At 40.3% G+C, this 15930-nt stretch overlaps 1 protein-coding gene across 2 annotated transcripts in view; it reads left to right on the forward strand.

Moving 5' to 3' along the window:
* rerg (RAS-like, estrogen-regulated, growth inhibitor) overlaps positions 1-15930 on the forward strand; it is a 39930-nt gene that overhangs the window by 16226 nt on the left and 7774 nt on the right. For both annotated transcript variants that reach the window (XM_051393108.1, XM_051393109.1), the window contains exon 3: positions 15443-15499. In XM_051393108.1, coding sequence (XP_051249068.1) covers positions 15443-15499 — 57 coding nt within the window. The remainder of the gene's footprint in view (positions 1-15442; positions 15500-15930) is intronic.

Here is a 15930-nt window from a genome sequence, read left to right on the forward strand (position 1 = left end):
CCTCAGAAATACTACTGTTTACCACCTCCAACGCCGGGAAGGGACCATGAATCAGCCTAATGTACGTGTGGGTCTGGAGCATGATGTAAACAGTCATTCAGAGGGCAGGCGGGCAAAGGCAAAGCCACAAAAATAAACACAATGCCGGAGAGTCTGACAGCTACTGTTTTAGGCTGAGAAGAGCCATTTTTAGTCTAGTCTTAGGTGTAAACAATTACTGTTGTTTTTCTGCCCTCCACTTCTTATTGACCACTTGTCAAACAGACTGTCAGCTGTTGTCTTCCTGAAATTAAATCTGAAACAAAGACTTTATGTGTTAGTGGACCAAAATATGGACCTTCACCGTGAAAGCACTAACTGGCAGGAGCACCAGTTGGAACTGCCTTTTTTCCTATTCAACATATAAAAAGGTTCTAGTCATCTCTCGTCTATATAATCCTTTGCTGCAGGGAAACACATTACTTTCACTTTACCTCTGCACTGCATTTCCATTTTCCCCGCTGATGATTCACTGTTGTGTTAGACAGGAAAAAGACGCTTATTGATATGAAAATGGCTTATTACATAATATAGTGTAAATACTTCCTGGCTGAGGAACCTACAGTATGAGGGCTAACATTTCAATGAGGCTGATGTTTCATTTTTCTTTGTAAAATATTTATTTATAATTTGCAGTTTCAATTCACTCACCCTCCCCCTCATCCAACCTTTAAAGTGGTCCACAGTAAAGTATGATAATATAGTATAAATAAAGTATAAATTGAAAATGAAATTTAAAAAATTGACAAAATGGTGCAAAATATACAAGGCAATCACTTAGTTATATATGGCATTTTCCCCCAGCAGTCACACAGTCACTGTTGTATCACTGACACTCACCAGTCACACACAGGACAGGGTGGGAGGGGTGGGCCTTCAACAAATGGTGACCAAGTCATTCTGAGTTTTTCCCTCTAATGTAGCTCAACCCTTCTAATGGCAACATTGATAGCTTGTCTTCCAACCTTTAAATTCATTCTGACTTACACTGTATTAGTGAAGAATATAGTGTCTGCTTGAACAGCAGGGACTCTGTCCCCTGAAAGAGGTTCCCCAAGAACAGTAACATTGGGACTGGCTTCTACTGTTGAAAAGGTTAAAGGTTAAATGCGAGAAAGCCTCAAAAATCCCCTCCCAAAATCTGACAATGATCAAAAAGACATCTTGGTGATTCAGGACTTATGTTTGGTACATTTTAGCAAGCATGTCATTTGAATAGGCATTTTGTATAAAACTGTACCGTATTATGGGCCTCTACTTCCCTTTAATGTAATACTGTGTAGGAAAAAGACAATGTACAAGGTAACAGCATGTGTCTAAATGATTTTAACAATATTACATTGTGAGCCCCTGATAATGACTTTGAAACAGGCTCCCTGCTGAAAGATGGCACGGCCAACCTTTTACACTCAAATCACTGTTGCCATTATGGTGCTGCTTCCAAAATCAACTTCCTGTGATGCCTGCTCGAGGAAATTAAAGTGCTGGGAAGTAATTAAATAACATCCATCAGGCTTTTCTGTGCATAGCTCCTCGCTCTACGCCGCCGAGCAATTAGCGGGATGCAGAGGCACAGGGACAGTCACTCATCCTGCTGCTCGGGTTTCCAGGCACATCTTTGGCCTTTGACAGCTGAGAGAGCCCACAGCTGTGAAGTTGGCTGGCTGGTTGACTCCCCTGATTACATTCTGCGTGCTGGACCCAGTAAGCAGCCATAAGGTATGACTCATCGAATGCATTACCCTGTGGTACAAGAGCTCTAATCAGCGCGTCAAAGGCAGATTTGAGTCTTTTTAGATAAGAGATACGAAAAGGTTCACGAGTGGCTTTCAGAGCGACTGGAGCGATGCGAATGTTCAGATGAGGTGTGTCTGCTGTAAAGAACGTTAAGTAACTTTTATGAACTCGGGTGCGTTACATAAGACTTTATTCTTGCAAATTGTGCTTATTTGTTCAGTTTGTGTTGAGCTCAGACTCGGAGCTCATCTTGCTGCCATGTGGGTGAAAAGTCAAGTAGGCCTTAGCAACAGTGCAACAGGGCCGTGTGCGTCAACACTACACCAGATTCAATCATGTGGTTAGATGACAGAATTGAAATGATCAAAAAGTAGTAGTAAAAAAAGTTTAAAAAAAGTAGTTTCAGGGCCATTTCGGGTTGCTGTGGAGAAGCTTCAGATGTGTGTTATCTTTGAGGTAGAGAAAGGAAAATGCTGTGGTGAAGTATGTTGAGGATGAGGTGGGAAATTTTTGGGGATTGGCAAAGACAGGAACCTACTGAAGCGAGACACAGAAGTTGTAAATTATTAATTCCTCAGACAAACGTTGAGAGTTTTATCCAGGCTGCCTGTAATACAGAAAAACTGGCATTACCATAACCATAATTCCTTCCTTAGTTTTATATTTGGGGACAAAAATTGAACATATGTTCAAATATGATTAAATATTTATACTATGAGAAATATAATATAATAAATATTTTTTAGATTAAGAATGGACTATGTGTAATGTGAAAGGGGTTTCTTTGATGAATCTACAGAGAATTATTATACAACTCTGCAGTTACCCATAACTCTATGGAGCATCTTTTTTTTTTCACCTCATTGTTTTGTCCATAACTTTTATAGTGTGGTTGACTGTTCTTATCAGCTTTGCTTCCAGCCTCAGCAAGCAACTGTTCTCAGTAAAAAAAAACCCTGATAAACCCACTCAGCACCAAAGCAGCAGCCATTCAAAGTTTCTTTCTTTCAAACAAAGATCAACCCTGTTACTATACATCAGTATTAGTATAATGTACAGACGCCAGTGGGGACAAATGGATGATAAAGCTACCAGTGTCCTTCCCTTTGATCAGTTAATCTAATCTATTACAGAAAACAATGAATTTGATTAAGACAGAACTGATTAAATCCAATGCTCTTAATCAACATAACAGTAAGAGTAATAGCTCAGCTGTATTGGATTATCAGCTATATCTCCTCTCGCTGTTCATTCTGACAGTAAGCACTCCTCTGAATGATTACATTCACAGGGAGCATCTTAGGCATGTTTATTTAGCCTTAAAAATTAGAAACTACTATCGGGTAATTGCAGTTCTTCAGGCAGCTGAGGTAAGGCTGCAGTTCTTTGAACAAACCGACCTGTTTAAATAAATTAATCAGGATAACAAAGTCAAATTGATTCTGTATTTGCTCAGCGAAGGTTAATTGTGAAAACATGCTCACAGGAACTGACTGAAGAAGTCACAGTGAACTGAGACTAAAACTGTTAAGCAGCTTGGTAGGGTGTTGTTCATGTCACACAAATAAACAGTCTAGTTACTGTACAAGTATTATTCGTTTTTGAGAGACGTACAGTAGGTATGACCTGTGAACAAATGCCTTAATTGCCTCTTTTTAATTTCACCTTCAACCACACATAGTCTAACTAAGCAGCAGTACTTTTTGGATGTCTTACAGATGCCATCCATCCTCTGTTACTATGGCCTAACAGCTCTGAGGCTTCACTAAACTGTCAGAGAACCTGAATTCCCTTGTGCCCACGCTCTGCTCCTCTTTCTCCATCCTCCTCCACTTCCTCTTGAACACATTATCAGCTGCCCGGAGCTTCCTTTTGTCCTCAGAAATGAACAGGGTGTCTCTGGCATTCACCTTATCTGTTTGAGCTCTCTGAAGGCCATCTGCCTATTTCAGTGTCCAGAACTACCCCCAGTGTTTCTATGCACCTATTCACTACTCCGCTCTGCACACACAAACATTTAGCTAAAGAAAGGATTTATTTCTGGACTGAAGTTGCTGGTAGCCAATGTTCCGCGTCTCTAGTCAGTATAAATATCGGCAGATTAATCATTCTTCCCTTGATGCACACAAAGATGCTGCGGAAAATGATTGTGTCACAGGAAGGTGGGCTTCTCAAGTGGTAGCGCTTATTTTGTTGAATTATTTTTAGAGCAGACCTCTGACTCTCCTCCACCTCCACATATTGTCCGTTCTCCACCCATACACGCGCTGTCCTCGGCCCCGGCGTGTGAGTCATCCCTGGTTATTTCCTTCCTTGCTTTTAACAACCTCACCCTCTGGAGATTAGCAGCGCTTTTAAAATTTCATGATAGATCCATTAAGTATTTTCTTTTTTGCTTCTGAAGGCCCGTTATCAGTCGAGGTTCAGGTTAATGTTTAATATTCAGGGCCACTTTCAGCGGTATATGATTTATTCAACGCTGTTCCCTCCCACCTTTAATCGTCTTTCTTGAGATCAGTTATGTAACACTTTCTGCTTTTCTGTTAATTAAATCTCCAAAACTTTAATCGAAAGCTTTACTCTGCATACATACATTTGTGTCTTCTGGAAGGAATTAGAGGATTAAGAGTTTTCTGACACCCTCAAACAACCTTTTGTTAGGGAGTGATGGCACATCGTCTACGTCTATTCCCAATACAACAAACTGAGCTGCAAAACCCAACTACTATTAAAACCAGTAGTTTTTGTGCCGAGACCCAACCAACAATAACAATAGCAGATCTGATAGTGGCAGATCACAAAACAGTAATATGAATCATTTTTTTAATGCCAATTTGCGTTTTTAAAAAGGCACTGAAACCACTTTGTCATTTAGGTTGGATCCATCTCGGATGCATCACAGCACTGAGCTTTGTCCTTTATTGTAAATAATGAGAAAGATTGTGTAACGTTATCTGTCCTCAGGCGAAATTTCAATTGTGGCATTGTTTTTCCTGCTAACCAAACCTGTGGCTTTTTGATCAGACTTCAGCGGTGGCTGTTGATATCGTAGAAAGGGTAAAACTGGTGTGATTTTATAAGCCAATAAGCCTCTGAGAATACAACATGACTGACAAAATGTCCACGGTGAAGATTCCTTTCAAACTACTGTAGCTGCTGTGTGGACACGGCCATTGTGTAAAAGCTATAACACCCAGGTTGACTGTCTTCATGGTAAAAATAGGTACGTCCCTTTTTCCCAGCTGCTGTTTGCACACAGTGCTCCACCTTTCTGTGTTTAATCACAGTGACGATCGCTCTCTAAGGTGTGGTTGCCCTCATCTGCCTCACACATTGCTCTTGATGAATAGTGCTGCGGTGCTATTGTTAGAGACTAAATTGAAGGGATGAATGTGGTGTTATAGTCCTCACGCCCTTCCTGCTCTAACCCCACAACTGCAAGCTTCTGTCCTTTTGCATCTTCTGAGATGTGAAATCAAAGCCTCTCTGGTGTCCCATTTTGCAGAGCCGAGGGGCCCTGAATGCCTCTCTCTCTGCCATTGTGTTTTCATGGAGCTCGTCCAAAGTAGAGCGGAGGGGAGTTTGTCTGACCTTTACTGTCATTCAAAGTGAACTTGATACATACAGCGACTTGTTGTATTCAGACAAAGAGACATCCATCTTCATAGTGCGAATTTTGTTCAACCAGAGGTGTATTGAAAAGCTAAAGCATTATATAAGACAGACTGATGCTTCTCAGAGGGTGGACAAATACTTTGAACGTCAAGTGGGTGCAAGAAATGGTAGCACGACAATTATCAGTATTTGTCAAGCTCCAATACAATCTGCCTGTCACAGTTGCTCTCAACAAACTATTTATTCATTTGGAAAAAGTGATATTTCTAATTTTAAAAGTTCTTTTGCGATAGGGCTACGCATCAACAAGTACAGATGTGATGTACTTCCATGGACGGATTATGGACGTTCAAAAAAAGAAGCAAAATCGAAGCATCAGAACCTTTTATATTCCTCGCGTTCTTCTGGCACTTACATTGCCCACATTGAGATTCAGGTGTGTTTTGTTAGTAGCAGCTAATGTAGCCTCAAGCAGGTCTGATAAGTATATTTTTGGGGCTTTTATTGCCTTTATTATAGTGATAGCTGAAGATAGACAGGAAAGGGGGGCAGAGAGAGAGGGGATGACACGCAGCAAAGGGCCGCAGGTCGGATTCGAACCCTGGGCCGCTGCAGCAAGGACTCAATATTCTCTCTGTTTTTAGCTCTACTCTCCACCAACCTCTTAGAAATATTTGAGTCTTTAGCAGCTGAATGCCCCACTTCACCAGGTAGTTGTTAACTTTGACTGTCTGTCACTTGGTGCTGAGATGGTATAATGTACAGCATGTTTGTTAGAGCTATTTTCTGCTCAGGGTGGAATAAACGTCAATCAGAACAGTGAAAGTGAACCAGAACAATAAATATGTGGGTTATTAAACCAAAACAATGAGCTGAAAGGTGCTAAGGAGAGGAACTACACTCAGGTGATCACTGTCTGTGGGTTCACTACTATGAGTGACATCTATCACATTACACAAAGTCATTTTTATCATAGTAAATCAAAAATATAGATAAGTGCAACTTTATTAGTATCATTTATGTCTTTAACCATACATGTATTTATGCAGAAGGCAATCTGAATTTGTCTACCAATCTGTCAACAAAAGACAAAGATTATATTTTCTCTGCCTTACTAATATTACCGGCGTAATTACACCGCTCATGATTGCTGCAAATCCCTCTGCATTAGAGATTTATAGAGGAAACGATTTAATGGCTCAGGAGAGTAAAACACCACGCCTGATGGTTTAATTGCGATTTGATTTATTATGAGAACTTGGCTTGAAGCGGCAAAACCAATCAAGCTGCCAAAATGCCATCTTGTGATGTAGGGAATGTGTTCACTGAACAACAACTTTAAATGGTAGGCTGTCTGCCAGCCACAGACTAGAAGCTGCTGATGTTAACAGAGATGTATTCATTTACACTGCTGGTGTTCTCATGGGCAGCACTGGGTGATGTGTGATTACTTGATGTTTTAGAAAGGAATTTTCTTATTTAATATGTGGACTTCATACTACAGCTCAAGTGGTAACTCATTTGATCCATTCTGGACAGGTTGGAACATCAGGTGGAAGGTGGGAATAGGGAGATTAAAAGGGGTTCATAAAAAACCCTCAGTGCTCAAAGTTGTTCATTTAAAGCATGTAATTTACAAAAATAGGCCTAATTATTAACTATCTCATAGCTAATGACTAATTAAGCATAGCTGAAAATTGAAGCTGGTCTATTATTCTCAGAAGAGCAGTTGCGCTGATTACACCCCACTTCTCATTAATTTAAATGGTATGCGATAACCAGGAATCTGCAAACCTCAGTGACTAATGAGTTTAGGTTCATGGAGAAGGAAAGGGATGAGGCATGTGGTGATAATTGGCCTGCTGTTAGCTGATTTGAAGAACAAGACAGATGATGAGATTTCTTGAAGTATTACTGGTTTCTTATTTTGGGGAATGAAATTGTTCCTCAAGGCTGACTGTTACAGGCAACTTCTATTTTCTGATCAGTGTGAAGCTAAACAGAATGATAAAAATGACTCAACAAAGGAGTGCAGAGCAGATAGCTGATGGGTCAATTGCTCAATTGAGCATTTGCTGAGCCCCTTCCCCATTAGTTACAGTTGCTATGGCTGTCAAGCTCACATGGCTCATATGCAGTTGATGATAATGTGGCAGGTTTACCGCTCACTGTAGTTAGTAATTTATGAAACTACAGGTCCTTGACATCAGACATACACAACTGAGATGCCAACTGTTGCTGACTGATTTTATCAGCTGTAGCTTGCTAGCTAATTATGTAAGCTCCATGAGTTGATTGAAAACGCTGTCCTTGGCTGACTCTTTAATGATTCCAGCTGACTTGTCTTAAAAGGATAATCATGTAAAAGGGTCTTAAATATGCACTTCGTGGCTACATACATTATAGTGCTAGAAGACCGATGTTGAATCTGCATGTCCAAGACAAACAGGCAGCATCCTCATAATTCATATAGAAGGCATAGAAATAAACAGCATTGTTCTGGTATTGCAGTGTACAGCTAAGTAGTCCTAGAATCACAAATAACATTGGCTGGGGTCGCTGGCATGCAGCACATCAGAACCCCTAATGGTACCCTCAACTTGGATAGCATCCCAACTTGTACAAAGTAGGGAAATACTACATGTACTAGTCATGAACAGTGCTTTTAATGTAACCCTCACATTAACTGCTAATGTAACCAAGTAAGTTCGGGATATGCTCCTTGGCTTTATGTAACTCTCAGTTGCTGCTTCAACTGTAGCATATGTTAGAGCAGAAAGAAACAGTGTTCAAGCCATTCCTTACACTTTTGCTCTTGAGTCTTGGCTTTGGAGGGCTGAAGAAAACTTTTCTAGAATTACTGTTAAGCTATGATTGGACAACCACGGTCAAAATCCACAAGGACATGCTGCTACCAAAATGTTCTCTCAGCGCTCAGTTACAGTGTTCTTGATTAGCCTAAAAAGGGTACTTAAAGGTTTGTTAAATGTATTTTTTTCGTCAGAACTTGATGCTGTCTGCCCAGTGTTAATTTTGACAGCAAATTCTGATGTAGTCTTAGTCTTTTGAATAACACACCATTTAGTTTTAGTCATATTTTAGTCATCTGAAATCTTTTAGTCTTAGTCGACTAAATATCATAAGAGTTTTAGTCTTAGTCTAGTCTTAAGTCTTTTAGTCTTAGTCTAGTTTTAGTAGACCAAATATTAGCAGATTTTAGTTAACTAAATCACGGTGGTTTATCTGATAAAATAACCTTAGTGTGTATGCTAACCTTCGCATGTATTTCTGGATGAGTCGTCTGTAAATGTCACTTCAAGTGTTTTTCCCAGCGATTTTTGCTCCACCCGGTTTACAGACGGTCTTGTTGTCATATGTGAAGTGTGACCAGATGTCAATTCTTCGTTTTCGTCCTAGACCTAGCTCTGACATTTCTGTTGTTGTGTAACTAAGACTGTGCAACTAAACACAACTAAATATAATGTAAACAACCTAACTGTTGTGAAAACGTCCTCGAAACTGTGCAAAGTTCTGCAAACTCGTTTAGCTGTTGCGCCTGCATTTGCCGCGGCTTTTTAAAATGCCTCTGCTGCTTCTGCATAGAGCAACCTACCCTCAAAGATTCGCTCTGATTGGATTTCTTCCCAACTTGTCCCACAAGAAGAGTCGTTCTGATTGGATCGCTTCTCCATTCGTCCCTCCCTAACATTTTCGTCTCATTTTTATTCGTTGACTTAAGTGTCAGTTATATTTCGTCACAGTCTTCGTCATCATATCTGACTTTCTATTTAGTTTTTATTTAGTTTTCGTCCGTGAAAAAGGTTTGTTGACGAATATTTTTCGTCATAGTCTTCGTCAACGAAATGAATACTGTGTCTGCCACATCTTACCATTCAAAACCACTGAAAGAATTCCTCTGACCCCGAGCTCACACAAAGTGAAATATTTGTTCCCAATTGGCCCAGACAGTGACGCCATCACTCATGGGAGATGAGATGTTTACTGTTGGTTTTTCGTGTTATTGTTACTCCGGTCACTTTAGTCTTCCCACATCCCTTCTTATAGAGTTGGTTAAATGCTAGAATAAATATGAGTGGAGCCTGATTTGTGAGCTGTAATCTGATCTGGAAAGGGGCTGAGATGATAAGATGTCTGACTTGATCTCATTTATATTTGGCAGCAGACAGATTGAATATTTCCCCTGGCACCATGGGGACTCCCAGAAGTCCCCTTTCCACCAACATGCTGTACATACATTTCCTTTATACTGAGAAACACTGTATTTCTATCCAGCAGTTCCAGAGAGGCTTGGTGTTGGTGGTTTGGGATGCAGACGTGCCCCAGAGAGAGACTGGTGGTGAAAGGAACTATGGGAAAGCCCTGAAACTGGGAACAGTGGCCTGACCTCCTGTTCAGGAAGTGGTTTGGGTGCTTTTGTAGCTAATGTGTTTGCCTGTTTCTAACATCAGGGCTGTCACTTCTCTGTGCCTGTGAAAAAAACACTCCCACGCTGCAATGCATGTGTATTTACATACGAGAAACATGCTGGTTGAGCTTCACTATCATTCAGACAGACAAACATGTAAAAAACCTGTTTCCATTTGCTTTATCTTGCAAGAAATAGCAAAAATGGAGAATGTGCTGCTGCCAGCATTACATCTATCATAGTACTTTAAAGTGACTTTGTACCTTTCACATTAATAATAAAGTTGAATAAATCTGTGTGAACTCTGGAACCAACAAACTGAAATATTTCATCCTTCCTGCTGCACTCCTGCTGACAACTTTCTCCTATGTCTATCCTTTGGTTCACTACACATTGATTCTCTAATTATCCCTCAGTGGAAGTGATTTAGTCCAATAGCACCTTGTAAAAATGCTGAAGGTCTATAGACGTTCAAGATTAATGCTTCAAACTGGCTGTGCAAAGCAGCAGGACTAAAATGTTGCCCTAATTTTCTCAGTTTCCATTTAACAACTGAGTGGATTTGCAGAAAATCTCAAATCAATAATCACTGCACAAAGCCCAGCAATCTATAAGCATGTTCTCAACATCTCTGATAATAAGTGGCGAGGATATTGATTGGGAATGAGGGCCTGCTACAAAAATAGTAATTTCGTAGTTATTTAAGCTAATGAGCCAACTACTTAACATAAATGGAACAAAAATGTCAACTGTGTTTTGCAGTGTGAAGGTTAGATTGCATGGTGGATTTAATGGTGAACTATTCCTGTTATCTAGCATCATATTTTAATGTCTTACTCCTTAACAAGCATTTGGGGCCATATCGCGTGTAAATTGTAGCTTCTTGTCTGCCAGCACAGCAGCAGAGAATTTATTTTGACAGAATACAATAAAACCCAGAAACAGCTAGTCTGGTTAATGATTCACCTCTCTTCTATTCACATAAAACATGAGAAAAAAACAGTTTCCTGCCAGCACAAGAGTAAATTTTACAAGTCTGACAACACTAATCAGCACAACAAAACACTATATCAGTCTAAATAAATAAAACAAGTGATTTTTCTTGATTCCTTTTATGAGGTTTTACAGCAGCTCTTATATCACTCATGAATTATTTGCATTTCTTGCATTCTTAATATGTCTGTGCTCTCATGGGCTTAACAGAGATGAAGTTATTCGTGAAGTTACTGAACATTCAGTAATATATAAATAATGTAGATAGGCTTATAATAAATATGCATCAAGGCATCAAGCATCAAATGTATGCATGTTGAAATAAACAAGCTTCTTTCAGTCAGCACTTAAAAATAGTGCACTCTGCCTTTGGATGATCTTCAAGGAATGTGAGGAATGCAGTATACCTACAAACAAAACCTGTTCTTGTGTATCTGTTTGTTTACTAATAATCTTTATATTGAAATAAATATAAAACATGAATCTTCAATTTAACATATTTAAATTGATTCAGTAATGAATTATATTCCCATGTCTGCCAATAGATCCTACTAAATGTCACATAATGGACCTTTAACTGAATTTGGACCAAATATTTAGTCCCTGTGTTCTCTCCCTTTATAGGATAGTGTAGTTTTGTGATTTTCTTTTCAGTTAAATGCTGGTCCTATTTTGCTTGGCTACTACCGTCAGACCCAATCTAACCATTCCGCTTCCAGTCTCATCTGCACAGCTGGCCTGTATGACATGAACTGACATGACATGAACACAATAGATACAAAACTTGACTGCAGCTGCACAGCACTGGGAGAGCTCTACTCGCCAGCCAGGAAAGAGGTGTTTTTGTGGCCGGAGGGAACCAAAGAGCCGTGGGTGTCCGTCTGATGGCTGTGGGGAATCAATAGAGACTGTTCAATGAGTAACACAGTGCCGGCTCAGAACAGGGCCATGGGCGCCGCTAATTGCTCTTGCTTTGTTTGCAATTAGTCCAACATTCTGCTGCTAATGTGATTAGGTCACTTTGGACAAGAGCGGCTTTTGGCAAACACCTCCAGAGGAGGATGTGTTTGACGTAAATGTGAAAACTCGGCACTACTCCATCCGTCCACTCAGAGCGGGCCTGTGAAGTCTGGGCTGGAGAATTGGATCAAATCATATCAGTGTTTCAGCTCAGCTGCAGTATTTGTTGGGAAATATCAAGTTGTGGAAAACCAGCTTGCAGCCTGAGAATGTGAGAAACACAGTAGCCCATCTCCAGAAGGAGACGGGGTATTGATATTGTGAGCACGCCAGATACAAGATATTATATGGCAACAGCTTCAGTTAACATGGCAGGGGATTTTTCAAATAGCCATAAGAGGCACACTGTCATGTTAGAGGAATATTATCAGGGAACAAACAGCGGCTCCTCCTCCACCCCGAACTTTACCCGAACACTGTACAAACATTTAGTTTTTGCGATAGATGCCATGTCATCACAGACTCAGCTCTGTGCCATGTCTGTGCAGCCACTATTTATAATGAAAAGGTGAAAGTAGGGGTTATTTCATTTGAAAATATTTTTTCTCTCATTTGTCAGGTGATGAAATCTTTTCTTGGTGCCTGGCGTCAGTGCCACCGGAGTCTCTCCTTAGCTCCCTTGCCGATACTGTATTGACACATGCTATCTAAACAGTCAACTCTATTAGCAAACATGCAGGAATGTCAAGACGCAATGATTATTCAAGATGTTATCGAGCATTTTGAATCTTGATGGCAAGCTTTTTTTTCTGCCTTTTACAAATGAAAAGTTGAATTTATAATAATTCCCCAGGAATTCCCAACCCTGCAGCTTTAAAGCCAAAGTTATACTGAAATGCGAATGAATTGCCCCCAATAAAACTAGTGTGTAAAGGCCTTAATCTTTCCATTAAATTGAAAAAAAGAACAACAAAACTGGTTCTGGTAGGTTTCCACAACAGCCATATGTATGAATGTGACACATGCATGAAGGCTTCTTTTTTTTTTTTTTTTAAACCAGCGGTTATCAGCTTTCCTCTCACTGCACACAGTCAGTGAATCGCCTGCCTTTGTGATCTGGTCAGCTTGGTGATACAGTGCACATTATTCCCTCTCAAACCTTTAGTGAATCTGGGCCACAATGTCCATATTGACGCACGTTAACAAAGGCTCCTCTCTTCCATGTGTACATTTCTTCTAGTGGCAGTGAAAAGCAGGAGATACAGTTACCTCTAATGAGGAACTGACTTCACACCCCATTGGTTGTTCTGTCTACCTGGAATCCAGGACACTATAGCAGAAACACCACGAAATAACCTCAGTGGGAAATTCATGCAGTACAAGAGAAGTAAATGTGCCTGTAGAAGAAACATGCGCATCAGTCTCCATTCGCAGCAGCATGACAAATTATCTGCTGCTGTTCTGCTTTCAGTGCTTTCAGGGAGTAATTGAAAGTTGCATGACACACTCTTCCTTCGCCTGAAAACACATTAAGTGTGTTAGGAAAGAAAGGGATATGTGGTTTACTGAGGGGAAAAAAAATCTACAAAACAGGGTTACCACAGGCCATTTCAAAGAGGAACAAAAGCTATGGACCTGTATGTGCTACATGAAAAGACCTGCCCGTCTCTCTCTGTACATGTTGTATTGAGTCTATTCACCAGGCCCATGCTAATGAACAGAGAAACTGATGTAATGTGCAGTACAAGAAATGTTTTGGCTAATAAAAGGAGATTAGGGTGAATCTTCTCACAGCTACTCTGTACCACCAGACTCTCAGTCAACATCAGACACTGCCCTGAGCCCAAAGGCTGGACTCCACTTCTTTAGAAGCGTAATGAAACGTAGCAGTGACACTCTGGCCGACATAATAGGTTTTCTTCCCCTTCCTTGTCGTGGCTAATTACGAGTGGAAAACAGGCCTGGCTAAGATGGATGTATTTTTTTCTCAGTTTAAAGGCAAAGCTGTTTCCCCATAGTCTCTTTGCCTCAAGCAGCAGCTCAGTAAGTTGACACGAGAGCACAGATACACGCCTGGACTCAAGTGGACCACTCAGGCCCATTGGGAGTCAGTCAGGCACATGACAGCTCCTGCAGAGATTGACGGATTGAAAGTGAACACTTGCTTGATGGTGTGTTCTATCAAACAATTAACAAAAAGCAAAAAAAAAAAGGGAATTTCTATGGGTCTGCAAATGTCTGGAAGGTGTGTTTATTCACTTGAGGTTTGAAATGGTTGTTGGGTCTACAGATGGCACAATGTCCCATTTGCCTTTTGGGAAGGGACACTACGTAACTTCTGAATGACATAATTGCTCATTCTTCTTCTCACAAATTGAAAGTTGAATTTATGAGAAATTAAACATACCCTTGCCCAACTTGATACAGTCAGAAACTTGAAACTAGTGTCAGTCTTTTTATCTCACTCTTGCAATGAAGCGAATATATGTATTTCCAAAAATATCTACCTATTCCTTCTCATTGATAACATAATTTACCTGAAGGTAGATTTTTATAGTAGGTTGTTTCCTGATCCTGTTGGGAGTACATTTGCGCTCTCCTAGAGGATTAAGAGTCTCAGTAGCATCATGTCTACCCATTAAGCCAACTAAAGGGAGAAACGCTGCAGTGTTCAGATAAACGACTGCAGAGCTGAGGCACGTAACTCCTGCAGTGACTTCCTGGGGGGGGTGAAGGGGAGCATGATGCTTGGTGTCTTAATTGGATATCGCTGTAGTGCTCAGTTGTGACGCACCAGGGGATGATAATATTATATATAATAAGCAGCGGAGAAGGGTTTGCGTGGCCTTGTTGTTGAGACGAACCGAAAAGACGATGGGATCTTGGCTTCTGGATGAAACTGGCAGACTGCTGCTGGGAAAGACAAGTAGAAGCTGTAGAGATTTGGTCACATTTTGACTGGCAAATATTTGTTTCAGTTTCCAGACCTCCCTCTAAACCTCTTGCATTACATTTCATAGTCCACAATTCAAACTGGTGTTTACAGGCACTTTTACTCTGGCCAACAACACACGGTCTGTCTGGTTTGTAGCTCTGTGTGATAGACAGGTAATGGCCTCCTAATTCTGTCTGAATGAAGGAGATCAACATTTCCATTTGGCTGATTACTTGTTGATGGTAAACCATTAAGAGAGTGAGTCACAGGCCTGCTGGGGATGTTTTTTTTTTTATTTGTGATAAAGGCTGATGGTGTAAAGAGCAGGCTAACCAACCCATATGAGAGAAGCAGCTAATGATGAACTTTGAGAGCTGATGTTTCATCCTGAAGGCTGGTTGAACTCTTCTTTTATTAGCATTTAGATGAGAAGTGGCTTGGATCTTGTGGCCTCTTGATGGTTGTCCACAGCTGATTAGCTATTGAAGTAGACATGTTGTCAGTGGATGTGCACATTAGGACAGCAGGCTGATATAATCAGAGTCATTATAAACTGATGGTCATACACTTCAAGTTTACTTTTCATGGAGGTGAAATCCACACTCAAGGCACAAACAATATTCAATATAACATAATCATATTATTCTACCTAAATTTTACTAAATATGTTCATGAAAACAGATTAACTTTTGCCTGTGGTCTTTTTATATTCTCAACATTTTATCTGTTCTTTTCAGCTCTGGTGGTGAGATTTCTGACCAGACGGTTCATCTGGGAGTACGACCCAACACTCGGTAAGGCAACCAGATATCTGTTTCTATTACTACGACCACTGGTACAACCATTACTACTGCTGCTGTCCATTTTTCTATGCAATGATGGGGAAAATGGCTAGTTTGGCTATCCTTGTGCCATCGCCTCCAAAGCTTATTACTTCTGGCCGCGTAGGGCCACTTTATAGTCTCTGCTGGCCCGGAAGAAAGATTTTCAGGACATAATTTGTCTTATTTATGGTTCAAATTCATGGTTTTACACTTATATAACATGTAAATGTTGTGTGAGCTTTAGAGGTACTGGTGATATTTTTTTAACCATTGAATAGAGCCAGGTAAGCCCTTGCTTCTAGCTTTTATGCTAAGTTAAGCAAAACACCTGTTAGCTGTAGCTAAATATTTAGTGTACAGACATGAGAGTGGTATCAATCTTTTCATCTAACTCTTGCAAC

This window comes from Dicentrarchus labrax, unplaced genomic scaffold (assembly GCF_905237075.1).
Source record: "Dicentrarchus labrax unplaced genomic scaffold, dlabrax2021, whole genome shotgun sequence".
In the NCBI taxonomy this organism is placed as follows: domain Eukaryota; kingdom Metazoa; phylum Chordata; class Actinopteri; family Moronidae; genus Dicentrarchus; species Dicentrarchus labrax.